The 15,380-nt window shown below is 40.5% G+C and overlaps 1 protein-coding gene across 5 annotated transcripts in view; it reads left to right on the forward strand.

Annotated features, from left to right (window-relative positions):
• The window catches only part of NPNT (nephronectin), a 54,475-nt gene that overhangs the window by 22,984 nt on the left and 16,111 nt on the right, over window positions 1–15,380 (forward strand). For 4 of the 5 annotated variants that reach the window (XM_030023539.1, XM_030023558.1, XM_030023549.1 and 1 more), the window contains 5 exons: window positions 3,036–3,155; window positions 3,993–4,112; window positions 9,280–9,414; window positions 10,638–10,760; window positions 12,554–13,003. In XM_030023539.1, the coding sequence (XP_029879399.1) occupies window positions 3,036–3,155; window positions 3,993–4,112; window positions 9,280–9,414; window positions 10,638–10,760; window positions 12,554–13,003 (948 nt within the window). The remainder of the gene's footprint in view (window positions 1–3,035; window positions 3,156–3,992; window positions 4,113–9,279; window positions 9,415–10,637; window positions 10,761–12,553; window positions 13,004–15,380) is intronic. The other variant, XM_030023578.1, reaches the window with a different exon arrangement.

The raw sequence follows: 15,380 nt of genomic DNA on the forward strand, positions 1-15,380 counted from the left end.
AATTTCAAAGGCAAAAGTGAAAACCCATGACACATGAGGTTTAGGTTTAAGTGGAGTTGTGCTAACAGCCTATTTCTGCTGCCTTGTGATCTTAGCTTTCTGTTAACGTCAGCAAGGTTAAAAAACTTGAACTTTTTCAAGGCACAGGCATTTTACTTTCAGCATGTTTTTTAAGATGTGACTCAAAAGCTGATGTTGACAGCATTTGTTGACAGGCAGAAAGAGAATGAAGCGAAGACAATAGAAATAATTTAGTCAAAATTCCACAAATGAAAAATGTGTGATGTGATATCCTAATACAGTTGATTGCACCTACTTTTTAAGATCAGGTTATTCTCAGAGTATGTTACTAATAGCTGTCTACTTGTCAATACCAGAGCTTTCATTTCTGTACTAAGAATATTATGTACCAAATGGTGGTGTAGTATTCAGAGTCCTGTAGAAAGATCCAATTATTTAAGGCTCATAATGTAATCTACACTTTATGCAAGATGGTAAACTGAGAACAGTCATAAATTCTTATAATTTTCAACTTTGGATCTGTGGTTGCAGCTCAGGAAATAATGTGAGACAGTTCTTGAGGGTAAAGTCTTCCTGAGTATCTGAACTTAGGAGCTGATGTGCAGTGGGATGCAAGCACTGAAAGTTAACACAGGCACTGTTAAAATCCTGCCCTGTCAGCTTAATTTCAGCATTATGTTTCCTCATTCTCTCCCTACTTCTAGTTAAGTATTTTGTACTTAGCTCTGTTACGCATTTATTTTGAAAAGTGATGCTTTTTGTACAAAAGAGGAAGAATACAGGTATTTTAGACTTCTAGAAGTTTTCTTTCTCTCATTTCAAAATGGTTGTTGTCAGAATAGAATAGTCAATAGTATGGGCTCTGTGGGGGTACTTTTGTAAATTGAAGTCAAACTAACAGAGTTTTTGAATTTAACAATGACTTTTTTAACAGACATGTTGCGTGTGTAATAAATATGTTAAAGCAGCTATAATGTCTGTCAGGAGCTGCCTAATTGTAGTAAGTTTTACAGAAGAAACAAAAAAGCAGCTTTTTGTGCTGCCCAGAGAATTCTGCCTCCCAAAATATGAGCTTTCACCTGTTTATTATTGAGCATTTTTATGTAAAGTTTTTTTTACACAAAGATTTTCACAACAAAAGCTTGCCCTTCCCCTCTAGCGTCATCATCTGCTGCTTTGCCATTTGACATATGCACGTACTCTATCAATAGTCACAACTCTTAGCTGAAGATCCCGCTTTCACAGTAGAAAATGTACATCTCTTCTACAGCTCAAACCCAGCAGGTACACTCTTGTGAGTGTGGCATTGGTGCCTGCTGGCAGAAGTATGTTGTCCTAGCAACTCCAGAAATGTTCTCAGACTCCCAAAGAGTGAGAGTTAAAAAGGGATGCATGATCCGCAGGAAGACTGTGGAGACAGTTATCACTCCTTGTTTGTCAGACACAGGTCCAGCCCTTATTTTGACACCTTTTCCTCACTGAAGTCCTGCTTATGCTCACCTCGCCACTCTAGAAGCAAACGTTTCCCTTCAGGCTTCCTAGAAACGTCTTGTTCAGCCTTCTGCAGGAAGAAAGGGAAAATTATGTCCCTTACCACCACCCTCTTGCAGCAGAGGGGAGCAGGAAGTATTCTTATCCCTAAACCTGCTGGTCTTCCCGAGGCCTTGGAAAATGAAGTAAAAAAAAGTCATATCCATCAGTTAGGGAAAGGGTTTGGGGAGGGGCAAGTACCTGTCTGCATGATGCTTGCTCTTTTTTGACCCCATGAGGATGAAAACAAAGTAGGTCAGAAGACAACAGATTCATTGATATGCACAAACACTGTTAAAAATTACTGACTTCATTCTAACCAGAGGTATGTTTGTCTGTTTTAACGTGTTAACTCTAAACCTTCACGCCTAGTCCATAGAAAGCAGGCTTCTCCTTCTCAGATGGCATTTTACAAAGTGGCTACTGTGTTTGTGTGTCTACCACACAGTAGGAACCCCAAGGCTTACTTTTCTGCTACGTGAATTAGGGAGTGACTTTTGATGAGAACATGCTCAACAGTGGAGATGGCTCTTTGAAAAGTTCCTGGAAATAACCATGACTCTTACTGTAATGGACCTCCAGACAGCATTGTGCAATATTAGAGATGAGGGTCCGTAATTCAGTTTTTTAAGTACTTGCTGGCTGGATTTGTGAACAGATTTATTATTTTCACCTTTATTGTCATCTTTATTCATCCTTATACAAATAACTAAGTAACAAATTACTCTGGTTTACCCAGATAAAACCAACATGTACTCTTTCTTGGAAGACAATTCTGAAGGAAATGCTCGCTCAATCGTTACTTCTTGTTAGAAGCCTTGTCTACTAATACAAAAATTGTAGGCTGAATGTTTTCAGTTTAAGTCATGAATTCTGTATTAAATTGTAAATCTGAAATAGTAGCCTTGATGAATAGTCCTTGACAAATATCACTGATGTCAGATACTTTTTTTCAGTATTTTCTAGATAGTAAGGAATACATTTTCTCTGTGAGATTGTTTAAAGTAGGTTTGCATCAGCTTTCCTACCTTCCTCTGTGACTAATTTTGAAGCATGAGAGCGAATCACTGAATTGCTATCAGAATCACTGATAGTGATTGCAGCAGTGATATTTGCTTTCTCCCTCCTCTTCTCCAGAGCTCTGGCTGGTTCTGGATGTGGCATCAACGTGAATAGTGGCAAGATGTGGGCAGCCTGAGCTTGTGCATTCCCTAATGAAACTTCTGTTGGCACTTAATTTAATGCTAATACTGTCATTTCTGAAAGGATATCTGTGAAACAGAAGAATATACACCACTTGGCAGGAGGGGTGAACAGTGCTTCATGCAGGATGTTCTGGACAGTTGCTAATCAGCTGGACTGCATATAAAAAGCTAATTGCTGTATTTTTCCTTCATTCTCCAGGAACTTGAACTTGTAGTTTTTTCACACATACTTTGTATGTTTTCTTTTCCCACCCCCTTCCCATGTACCTTTCATTTCAGATCTAAATGAGTGTGGACTAAAGCCACGGCCGTGCAAACACCGGTGTATGAATACCTACGGCAGCTACAAGTGCTACTGTCTGAACGGCTACATGCTTATGCCAGATGGAACGTGCTCAAGTATGGCAAGGCTTGTTGCTTGCTTTTTTCAAGCTCCTCAAGATCCCTGCTTAGGTTTCCCTGGGAAACTTTTATGAGATGAAGATGAGTCCCAAAGTAAAAGATTAATCTTGCTGGAAATTAGGCAGTTGCACAAGATGAGCTGCTTTTTTCTAATGAAATTAGGCTGAACAAAACAAGAGCAAATATTTTGATTTTATTAGTTTTATTACAAGTTTCCCCAGAAGCATTCTTCAGTGCTGTAAATCACTGTTAACTGGCCTTCAAGGACAAGTGCTTGCAGTTTTCATTGCAGCAAGACACCTGCAGTTCCGCTGTATTATGTCCTTATGAATGTAAAGTCATTAAAGCTGCAGATGTTGGTTGTTTGACTGGTATAAAATTATATTGTCATCTCTCTGGAGATCAGGTTCCTACTTGCTCCCATAAAAGTGGATGTTTTGAGTGTCTGGATAGAGAGAAGGAGTGAGAAATTACCTTTAATTAAAGATGCTCTGATCTGAAAATGGCAGGACTGTCCAGGAGGGTTTATAGTACATACTGGGCTTTATATTCCTCATGGGGCTGCATTCCATGACATAACTTGCTACAATTGTTGTGCTGTGCTTTTTTTCTTTTTTTATTTTTTTTTTTTCCTTGGAGATGCAATTTGTAGAAAGAAAAAATTTACTGCATCTGCATTTGCTCTTTAAAGCCTGAATGGACACCTGTCAAATTCAACAAGCATTTTTCCACTTCTGTCATAATTATATGATGTCTTAGTTCTCCAAAGTTTTTAGTCATTTTCTGGTACTGATCTAAGTCCTTATCTAAATACGTTAAATTATTTTTCCCTAGATGCCCTTTCTTGCTCAATGGCAAACTGTCAGTATGGCTGTGATGTACTGAAAGGGGAAGTACGCTGCCGCTGTCCTTCTCCAGGACTGCAGCTGGGGCCTGATGGAAGGACTTGCATAGGTAGGTGATCAAATGTAGATTTAATTTTTTTTCTCCAGAATGTTTTTATCCTTACACTGAACGCAGTTCAAGAGAGTTTATCAGATGTATTTAGAATGCATCACAGGTGCAGTGTAAAGATGTTACTAATGAGAATCGGGATAGGCATTTTCCTCAAGTGCTCTCAAGTGGTCTGTGTCAGAGATTGCCAGCGTTTTCCTCCAGTCCTGCAAGTTTCATTGACTGAATAAAACTTCCATGGGCTGCTTGGCCTCCAAGCCCTAGGCCCTTACCACTCCTGTTACTAGGTCATTTTAAACAATTGCTAACAGAGACTTCAAAATACCTGCCTGCATAAAAAAAAAGAATGGGGAGGTCAGCTCTCCCTCATACCCAACAAGGTGGTGCCTAGGTTCAGGGAGTAGAGGGATAATTTGTGCAAATCACTGCGATTGTGCTGGGACGAGGTGAAGGTCTGTGCACGCTCCCAATATTAATGGGATTGAAGCTACTGTCTTTCTTCCATACTCTGAAAACTCCAGGTTAAAATAAACTCAGGAATTCAGACTGTAGAAAGGTGAAATGTTTTGTTCCCACATTCAAAGGTGCTTATGGTTAATCAGACGGTATTGTGCCACACTCTACTATGGTCTGAAGAACAGTGTGACATGTGATTTCATTAGTCATTAACTATACATCCTGAATGGATATGATGCTTCAGTGATTTTATTATTTATATCCTATGCAGTGCTACAGTTCCATAACCAGTAACAACACTTGCACCTGAAAGAATGTAAGAGAACGTGGATGCCCTAATTATCCATTCGGGTATCATGGCTGTCCACAGGGGAGATGGTTCTCCAAGTGGCTGACCCATGCTGACCAAGAATTTGTTGGCAGAGCAAGGGACAGATTCTACATCTTCTGATATGAGGAGCAGGCTCAGCTTTAAGTCAGAGGCTTTCTGAAGTGCATGATTGGCACGTCTATGTATGCAAAAGAATAGGTAGAACAGGAGGAAAATAAAACCACCATTGTCACATGCTGAAGGGATTGAATTGTAATTAATCACGCTGTGGACATTAAGGCAGATAGATCTTTGGAAGAGACTTGTGCCATGCCATAGTGAGCTGAGAGATTTTAAGTATAAATAATAACTTGTTATACCAAGTACAGAAATTTGCTAGAAAAATACTTGCAACATTCTCCTAGTGTGCATTTTTATATTCAGGCAAACTTCATACTTTTAAATAAACGAAGTGCACTTTTAATGCTGATGACTAGCACTCAAACCAGTTATGTAGTTTTATGAAGCGCTTTCAGTTCTTTAGTGTAGTTCCACTTTTTTCCCAGAAAGGTGAAGAACTGTGTACCCACATTTCAGTTTAGTGTGCATCATTCAGATAGATCTCATAACCCATTTTTAAAATTTTCCACAAAAAATTCAGAGCAGTCTTGTACAATACAGAGAAAGTAGTCACAGCAAGAGATGTCTGTCCTTCATGGATCATAACATGATCTACTCACCTTTTTTGGTAAGAACTGATTGTGACATGCACCCTTTTTGTGTTATTTCTTTATTGACCTTGAGTTGTACTAAACCCAGTAAATACCTCCAAGAATTGAACCTATTTGGGGCTAAGACTGTGCCTTTTCCTCACATGTGTACAAGCCCATCACTGTTGGGGAGGTCATCAGCTGCAGTGAGGGTCTGGGTATTGCTGTAGTACAAATAGAAGTGTAAATGATGACAAAAAAATTGAAGTGTGCGTTGGCTGCAGCTCATGAAATCCTTGTTTGAGGAGAGTTTGAAAGACAGCTGGGAATGTAATGCTTATTTTTAGCACAGGTGGAAATTCCTCTAGGCATTATTCTATTCTTAGTTCAACCCATGCTGATCATTCTTTTTTAAAAATGTACTTTCCAGACAATCAGTAAAGAGCCACCAAACAATTTGGCTATGAAGGTAAATCATATAAACTAAATAACAACGAACTGAAAAAGAATTCAGGAAAGTATTCGGTCAAAATACGGATTAATTGACTAATTAATTGATTAATGACTCTTGAATCAATAAATCAGTGTTGCCAGCTTTTTGGATTTGGACTTTATTTAATGAAATTAGCAGTATACACATCTCAGCTTCAGAAGGTCTGAAATTCTTTGAAGACTGAAAATAATTATTTTCACTGTAAAATAAATTCTTTCTAGTTGTTTTGGTTGTGTATAGAAACTTGAAAATATGGCCTTGTAAACATAAAAATCATCCTATTTTTAAATCAATCTCATTGTTGTTTACTGCTTGAATTGGTAATATGGTCATACAGCAGGAGAGAAGCAAGACTTTGTAATTCTGCTTTTTTGTTGAACACTGACCATCACACATAGTAGGTGCTGTCTGTATTGTGTGCCTTTGGAGCAGCTCCCTGGCGCTAAGCCTGGGCATGTTACCCCCATGGCAGACCAGGCTGAGATCAGAATACAAATCACCCCTTCGTGCCCTAGTTTTCATAGGAAGCAGGCATGAGCTGCAGCATGTTGCAGCAGGCAAAGGGAAACAGCCTTACACCATTTGGGCCCAGGTGTGAATTGGCATGGGTCCACGGATTTGAAAGAAGCCACAGTCACTGTACTATTTGAGAGCTGCAGGAAACTAATCGTAAGCACGTGCATACCAGCTTCTGGCTAATGATCGAAAAGTGTTTTTCCCACCAGTAATGAGCATCCACCCACCTCTCATATTAAATGCAAGCAGTAGACTGTTAATTTTTTCCATTATTTTTGTGTCAGTTTTCAACAGTGTATTGATTAGCAGTTCAGTCCTGTACCTTTAGGGTGTGTAACTGCCTAGAAAATTGAACAATACCACTACAGTGCTCTCATCATCTAATATACTTCTTGCCTTATGGGAATTTGCAAAAACATGAATATGTTCAGAGGGAAAGGCAGGACAAGCTACATTAGGTTTTAAAGAACACAATCCATGCCATGATGAGGTATATTCAGTGGCTAATCTTTTTCTTACTGAATTGCTTTTTGAAGTTGTGGTTTAAACATAAAAACAAAAACAACAACAAGGAACCCCAACTAACTCATAGTAATCAAGAGTCTGAAATTTGCAGCCTTGAAATAATATTTTAATAAAGGGCAGAAAATTGTGGCTTGTAAATTAAATAACAGTAGGGAACATGGTAGAACTTCTAAAACTGTTAATAATGTACTCAAAGCCTAAAAATTTAATAATAGATTCAAACCAAGAGGCAGATTTATAGGGAGATTCAGGCACGTGGAGAGGTGCCCAGTATTGGCCTCGTTTTCTTTCTCATTCAGGCCTTTACCACGGCATTGCAGAAGTGCTCCCGACCGAGAGTAAAGGAGATCTGCGATGTCAGAGCAGTCTGACGGGCCAGGAGTGTGGGAGCTGAGGGATTGAATCCTTGCTGCCCTCAGTAATTCTTCAGGCAGAGCAGGACAGTGCCGGCAGCAGCTACTGGGGCAGCCCATTGAGCCAGTAATTCATGGCTTTAGGTCACTTCTTTTGGCTGGGGGAAACACAGCCTGGAGAATTTGAAGCTACGCCTCCCCTGCCTCAGGTAGCTGCCCTAACTAACCAGCAGTTTTGTGGTTACGTTTTTCCTGTGCTGTGCAAGAGACTCAGGCTACTCTCTGCCTTGTTCAGGCCTCTTTTGCAAGCAGCAGGGCATCAATCACTCAGCTTTGTTTTGCACTCTTGACACCTGCAGCTGAAGTGCTCCTTATGGGGAAAGAACAGCGTGGAGGAGAGCAAAATCTTGCTTTCCTGATAGAGCTGCAGAGCAAAGGCTTGAACTGTGCTCTGTAGATAACCAACAAATGTCAGGAGCGGCGTGCGTCAGAGGCAGCCAGGCATGGCAGGCCTCCGCCTCTGTGAAGAATTAGGGTTCAAGCACTCAGCAGGCTTCAGCTCGGTTTCCAAGGGCTACAAAGTGAGTGGTAGCGCAAGCATCTTTTGTGTATCAGCCTGACCTCATCTGAGAGTTTCCCAGGCAGTGCAAGCAGGGCTGGGTGAGCATCAGCTGCTCCCTGGGCCTCCGCCTGGCTTGTGAGTCAGCGTGAACGGCAGCATCCTCTGGGAGATGAGGGGCATCAGTCATTTACTGAGCATCACCTGCATCTTCCCATGGACACCGTGTCTTCTGTCCTTGCCTGGACGTCGCTTGCTGAAGCACTGCTTCAGGTCCTGCTGGGAGCCCCTGGCAGGCCAAATGGCAGCCATGCATCTCAGAACCTCAGGGATATTTTAAGGTCACTTAAGTAGCCAGCCTGTCTGTGAAAGAAGGGTCAGCTACTGCGCAGGCACTGCAGGGTAAGCAATTGCAAAGAGCAGGTACTCAGAAAGCGTTTGGCCTGTGGTAACTATAACTGGTAGGAGGCCCAGAAATACTGCACCCCTGTCATTAGCTTGAACTCTGTTTGGAGCAAGTCCTGAAAAGATGAAGATTTCCTGATAGACTCAATGGGCAGGTCATGGATTAGGGACACCTGAGATTTTAAAAAAACAAACCACTTCCTACTGCAGGGTGATGTACTTTGAATAGGCGTGTATGATCTGTGCTACAGGAACAATATTTCAGGCATGTTTCAGAAAAAGAATTACTAGGGTAGTTTTTATTATCATTCCTTGTCTGTAAATCCAGGTGCTGTCTTTATGAGCAGGCAGGGCTTAGTGGGACAAAACAAAGCTGTAGAAATAACATGATACAGCTTTTCTTCAGACAAATACCATTACAGTTTTAAGGACGAGTGTTTTGAGGCCTTCAAGAAGCTGTCATCCGTTCTGTGGGGAATTAGAGAACATCTCTCCAAGGGGAAGGGTACCAGGACGGCAAGAGCATAGAGCAAGCATTCCAAATTCAGTAGCAATGCTCATTATGCCAGTGCATCTCTTGTCACTCACAGTATTTGTAAAGGCTTCTGGCACAGGACGTATAAAAATTCAGCCATGTGACCAAGAGCTGAACTGAGATGGCACAGCCAGAAGTGCTTAGGTGTTAGTGCTGGCTGACTAGCTTGTAGCCAAAAGGACGTTATCAAAAATACTTCAGCTATTCTTCTTTAGTTTTTCATTATGTGAAACTAGTTTAATTTAGATAGTAAAGATTGTATTTTAACTGCTATTAAGAATAATACAGTTCCTTTGTTTCCACAGATATTGATGAATGTGCTACTGGGAGAGTTATCTGTCCACGATTTAGGCACTGCGTCAATACTTTTGGAAGCTACATTTGCAGGTGTCATAAAGGCTTTGATCTAATGTACATTGGAGGCAAATACCAATGCCATGGTAATAACAACTTATTTCTAAAGTGCATGTAACAGAGCTGCATATTCTAAACTGAAATTGATGGTTTAAAGAGGAATGTTTGCTTATTATGGCTGAAAATTTGAAGCAGGTTGTTTTAGGTTGCACTGCATCTCTATTTTAGGAAAGAGTGGATTATAGAAATAGACTGTGAAAAAGAAAGCCTATATTCGGCCCCATTCTTGTAACTGGTTCTCCTGTGGAACCTAGTGGGACAGCAGAGCCGATGACTGCAGGAATTCCTTTCCAAAGCCTTTGTCCCCACAGGTTTCGCTGTGCACAGGCAGTTGCAGGTTTGGAGCAGTATATGAGCTTAGGCTATGTCTGAGCTGTAACTCAGGTGTGCTCTGTAGCATACCTCGAGATCCAAGATATGAAAATGTGGCTAGAGCACACCCCAGCTCCTTCCAACCTAGCCTGCCGAACTTTCCTTCCCCTGAAGACAGGTGGGGAAAAGGCTGGGGTTAGGAAATAACCTGGTTTTGTCTGGACGTGAGACTGGAATGCAGCTGGTGTATGCCCTTCAACAAAGATGCTCCCAGGTCCCACCATCTTAGTTTCCCAGGGCCTCGACTAGTTATGATCCTTTTACTGAAAAAAGGATCATGTGGAGATAATGAAGCATTGCTTTATGTTTGTTCAAGTATATTTTTTTGAGAGAAATCTCTACGCAGAGCACTGGAATTTGGAGATTTTTGCTTGCATCAGTAACAACAAACATGGAAATAATATATAAGATGCTTGAAGCGGTTTCTACTTGATGTAGGAACATCTATACAGATGTATAATAGAGGAAGCATTTTATGAAAAAACAGTTTAATACCTGTATGATTAAGAACATACATATTCGTACACTCAGTTTTTCTTTTCTTATCATGTCACCTTCAAGAAGTGGTTATTAAAATTGTGATCTTCATGATCTCAGCTGCAATCTACCCATACCCCATCACTGAAGCTGATGCTAAAGTACAAGCTGAGCAATACCAGAGTTGCACAATAGTCTCTTTTACCCTGATGTTTGTATCATCGCATTGATTTGTGACTGTCTATCTTCCTTTTCCCCTTGGCAATTCAGTTTTATTAAATTTTTCAAAATTAATAATATTTTCCTAATGACCATACTACTGTTTGTGTTTTTGCAGGGATAAGCAGAAAGTAAGTTTCTTTGATGTAAATGATTTTTTTAACGTAACTTTCTGTTGCAGATATAGATGAATGTTCCCTTGGCCACCATCAGTGTGGTAGTTTTTCACGATGTTACAATACACCAGGATCCTACAAATGCAAGTGTAAAGAAGGGTACAGAGACAATGGAACAAACTGCATACGTATGTAATGCTCCTTTTAAAAAAGGAATTCTGAAAGTAAATGTGTCCCATGTTGTAAATGTTGACATACAGCACTATCAGGCTCATTTTCTCTTTAACTATTTTTAACACTTCATAAGAGACCAGTGAATGTAGTTAGAGTTTTCTGAGTCTTAGCATGCCTTGGTAAAAATACCTCTCCCTAAGACATTTTCATAATTAGAAAGAAATTCACCTCTCCCTATTCACAGCTTCATTCTAGAGATTGCTTCAGGATGAGAACTGAGTAAGCAGGGTAGGTCTGGTCAAACAGTACATATTACTCATACCCTGTTATTATGTACACTCTGCCACTGGCCCATTTCAGCAGCTCACCCCAGCCACTCCCCACTGCTCCCCAGATGTGAGCAGAGCTGAGAGGGACGATTTCTCTGGAAGCATTCCCTGTTGGAGAGTTCCCTTCCTCACCTCTCTTGGGAGAAGCAGCCGTCCCCCTTGGTACAGAATAGGCCATTAGAGCTCCCCCATGTTTGACATCCCTCAGGACTGTGCAGCTCTATGACATCTGCTGAATCTTTTTGAGGACGCTGTGTTCATACATGGGTTCTGGTCTTTGGTGACTCACCGATCTCTTTAAAGAGCAGTACCATTGCAGACTTGTTTCCTTTGGCTGTAGCAGTCACAGCTGTCACGGTAATGTGATCTGGCTAAGGTGATCTTTCACAACCTGAGTGCTTGCAATTGTATGTGGATGCACTTCATGTGTTACTGGGACATAGTCCTAAAGTGCATTTTATATTTTAATATACTGTAATATAAAACCCACAGGGTGTTCAAAAGAATAGTAGTAAACAGGCTGCCAGAGAGAAAACCTTTTTACCTGCTGTCATCAAACAATTCATTGTTTAACAAACAGTAGTTCTTAATTTTCACTGTGTCTTATACTTGAAACACTTGTACACAAAATATGTGACTAGAGTTCTTATTGGGATTTTTAAGATCTCCAGTGAGATATAAAAGGCTTAGTAACAAATAGAAAATTATAAATAACAAAACAGATGTTCTTGGATTTCATGTCTGCAGAAACTCCCCTTGTGAAACCAAGTTAAAATTTGTTGTCCTGTATGAAATACTGGGGGAGATGGTACTGTAGGCACTGTCACTGTGGTGTAGGTGGTGCTCAGTTCACCACCTCCTTTTTGTGGAGGCTGAAAAAATGCCATTTACTTAGTTTCCTGGTGTTAGCAAAGGTAAAGATGTAAATGAAGGCTATTGGCTTAGATTCAATCTCTGTAAAATGATTAATGCTTATTGACAAGGAGAAAAGTTTAGAAGAAGTGGAAAGGTCTGAAAGATAACTTTCTTAAGCCAAAGGTATCTGCCCATCCATGACCAAAATGGTTGTAACACTGAAGTCTTACTAAACTTGCCTCTGCTCCTGACTACAAACTTGTCCAGTTTAGAGAGCTGCTTAACACACATCTTCCTGTCCATGCTCTTTTACTAACAGTGCTTTTAGGCAAGTTTTACCACCTCTGAAAGAGTTGATGCTTGGGAGGAGGTGAGGGTGGAAGTTTCTTGGCCTTCAGTCATTCTAAATCATCTCTAAACTGCTGTAATGAGAAGTGCTATCTAAAGGGATGTGATAATTCAGCAACGCTGACGCTAAAGTATGTTTCGGATTAGTGGAAACATTTGGAAGAAGAGAAATTATTTCAGCAAAGACTCTCCACGTCATACTGAAATACACTGTTAAGTTTCTGGGGCAAGACACTCGGATGTCCATTTTGGTCCTGTTTGGATTCTCTTTGCAGTTATTCCTAATGTTATGATTGAACCACCTGGTCCATATCATATATTCAAGGGCAACAGCACGCTTCCTAAGGGAGGCAGTGGTATAACCAATAGGATTCCTGATGTTGGAGGCACAAGGCAACCCCTCAGACCACCATATGTACCTGCTATTGTTACAGAAAGGCCGGTGACCAGGCCAACGACTCGTCCTACACCCAGGCCAACAACTCGACTGACAGCAAAGCCAACCACTAGGTATGTGCCAGTGACAACAAGGCCAGTGACGAGGCCTCCACCTCCACCACCACCTCAACCTACAACATTAAGACCTACACTACCGCCACAAAGAACTCCTCTGATAACAACTGAAGAGCCTTCACATGTTCCCATTGAAACTACATCTTCCCAAGGAATTCGAGATGACAACAGGATCCAGATAGATCCTCAGAAACCCCGCGGAGATGTGTTCAGTAAGTAATTTTATGCATCCTTTCATATATCAGAATTGTAGATACAGTGAGGTGAAAGTATGCACTGTACTGTTTGGGGTTTTTTTGGGAACACTTTATCAGTGAGAACAAAACCACAAAACTTAAAGTGTTCATATGGTAAAGCTGTACAAATAATTGTGGGGAGGAAATTTTGGATCAACTCAACTAAAAATTTCAGGTTTTCTTCCTGAAATTGTTTGTGACCATATTGTCCTGTATAAGTGCTTAACCTAATTACGCTTTCAGATGAAAGTTTTGGAGAACGAAAGACATTTTATTGAAAAATATTGAAATGCCACATAACTCATAAATACTTAATGGATTCAAATTCAGGGAGTTCAGAGTCACTCTTAGGCAACGTATTTCCTTAGCTTTAAGAATGGTAAGAAATGGGACCATATCTGATTATTTAAAGACTCTGTTATGTTACCTTATTGTATGAATTCAAATAGTCTTGGATGTTTATGACTAAGCAATGGCAAAATTGCATAAAAATAACATAGAGGCTAATTTTGTGGACTGCATCTATGAAAATGGGTACATGAAAAGCTTAAGATAGTAAAGATTCTCATAGCATGAACACATGTCATTTTAAGAGCTGCTCTGAAAGCTACTGCACCATTTCTACACCAGCTTTAGTGCATACCACAGAAGACATTACTGGCACATGCAGAGTTACACGTCTGCCAAGAAATAGTCAACACCCGGTTTCATCTTTAGTTCTGCCGCTAATTTTAGAGATGGGAAGGGTGTGCTGCATCGGCCCTTCTCCTTTCAACTTGCACAGTAAAGCTGCTGAAGCAATGTAGTAGGAGGAAAAGTTTGCTGTCTCAGAGCAGGTGTACAAGCAATGTGGGAGTTTTTTTCCAGTTGCTTTAGCATCTATGCGGTAACTTCTTGGACTGTGTTCTTTTAGGTCATTACACAGTGAAATATTTTGTTCCTTGTAAAAAATGGTTTGTTTTCCCTGCTGACATCTTATCTGTTGTAGACAGTTTGATAGATTTAAAACGGAGACAAAAGCTGACTTAGAATTTGGGAAGATAAATCCTGGTACTACTCAGAAGAGTGTGCTTTTGGCTTTTTCAAGGTTATTTTTTAAGCAATGTATATTCAGTTAAAATATAAAAACATTTTAACATAAAATTCTAAAAAGAAATGTAGTAAAGACTCCCAAAACTTAATATAATGGGAACCAATAGTTAAAAATACAGAATTCTGTGGAAATTATTCTAGACTCCAGCATTGCATTTCCCAGGCTGTCTTGTGTTGCAGCTGTTCTCTGGGATTCTAAAGCAGAGGGGTAGTTTTCAGCTAGTTTCATGAAGTCATAACAATCATCTGTATAAAGCTTATCATTTACAATTGTCTTTCTGTATTGTCCCTAGAGGCTCAATTTTGAAGCTAATGCTTTCAATACGTATGCTTGAGATAGAGGGGTTTGGAAAGCAGGAAAGTAAAAGAGAGTTTGTTTTCTGACTGTAAGCTTGCATTATGGTACATACAACAAACACATGAAAAGTTGATCTCTGCTAAGTGTTTCTCAACTGTTTAGGTCAGCTGCCACCCTTTGAGGTTTGTGATATACATACATAGCTTCAAAGGCTTCAGTGCACAATACAGCAGGATTCCAACAGGTCAAGCACCAGCAACCGTTACTGGCTTCACTAGGTAATACAGGGACAGATAGCTCCTCAGATGAGTTCAACAGATATGTGTCTTGAGTCCCATATTATTTCTTCTTCTATCCCGTGCTAAAGATATACTTGATATACACACATGTGTGTGACATAACTGTGTGGCAGAAGTCTTTCCGTCCGTCTGTCTCCGTCCGTCTTTCATGACTACTTTGAAAGTATTATCTAGGTGGTGGTCACTGGTGTCCCCTCCCACTTTCTCTCTGTCCAGAGGTATTTTTTTAGTGAGTGCACAAAAGCACTTGTTTAGGATTTGAAAACTACAGTCAGGTGCAAAACAGTTCTGTTCCAGAAGAATGCGCTACCTTGTCAAGGAAAGCATTGCTGTAGAGTAAGGTGTTGCTTTATCTATTGGGGAAGGAGTGAAGTTACGTTTCCTTATGTGGGACATCTAGAAAAACAGGTAGAAAAGTTATAACCACATACATTACTACAATGGGATGTGCAGGGCATGACTCAGCTTGTCCTCGCCTGCTCCGAGACCTGCACTTCTGAGGATAATACAGAGATACTCAACAAATGTCATCACACCAGGGGTTCAGCAGCATGGGAGCATTACTGCCAGGCGCCGAGTTCCTGGGCCTTAGCTGGGCTGCGGAACTGGCTGTGTGCGTGCTCTTGGCCGGTGGCAAATGTGAGGTGAAGCGCATTAGCTCAAA

This window comes from Aquila chrysaetos, chromosome 1 (genome assembly GCF_900496995.4).
Source record: "Aquila chrysaetos chrysaetos chromosome 1, bAquChr1.4, whole genome shotgun sequence".
NCBI lineage: Eukaryota > Metazoa > Chordata > Aves > Accipitriformes > Accipitridae > Aquila > Aquila chrysaetos.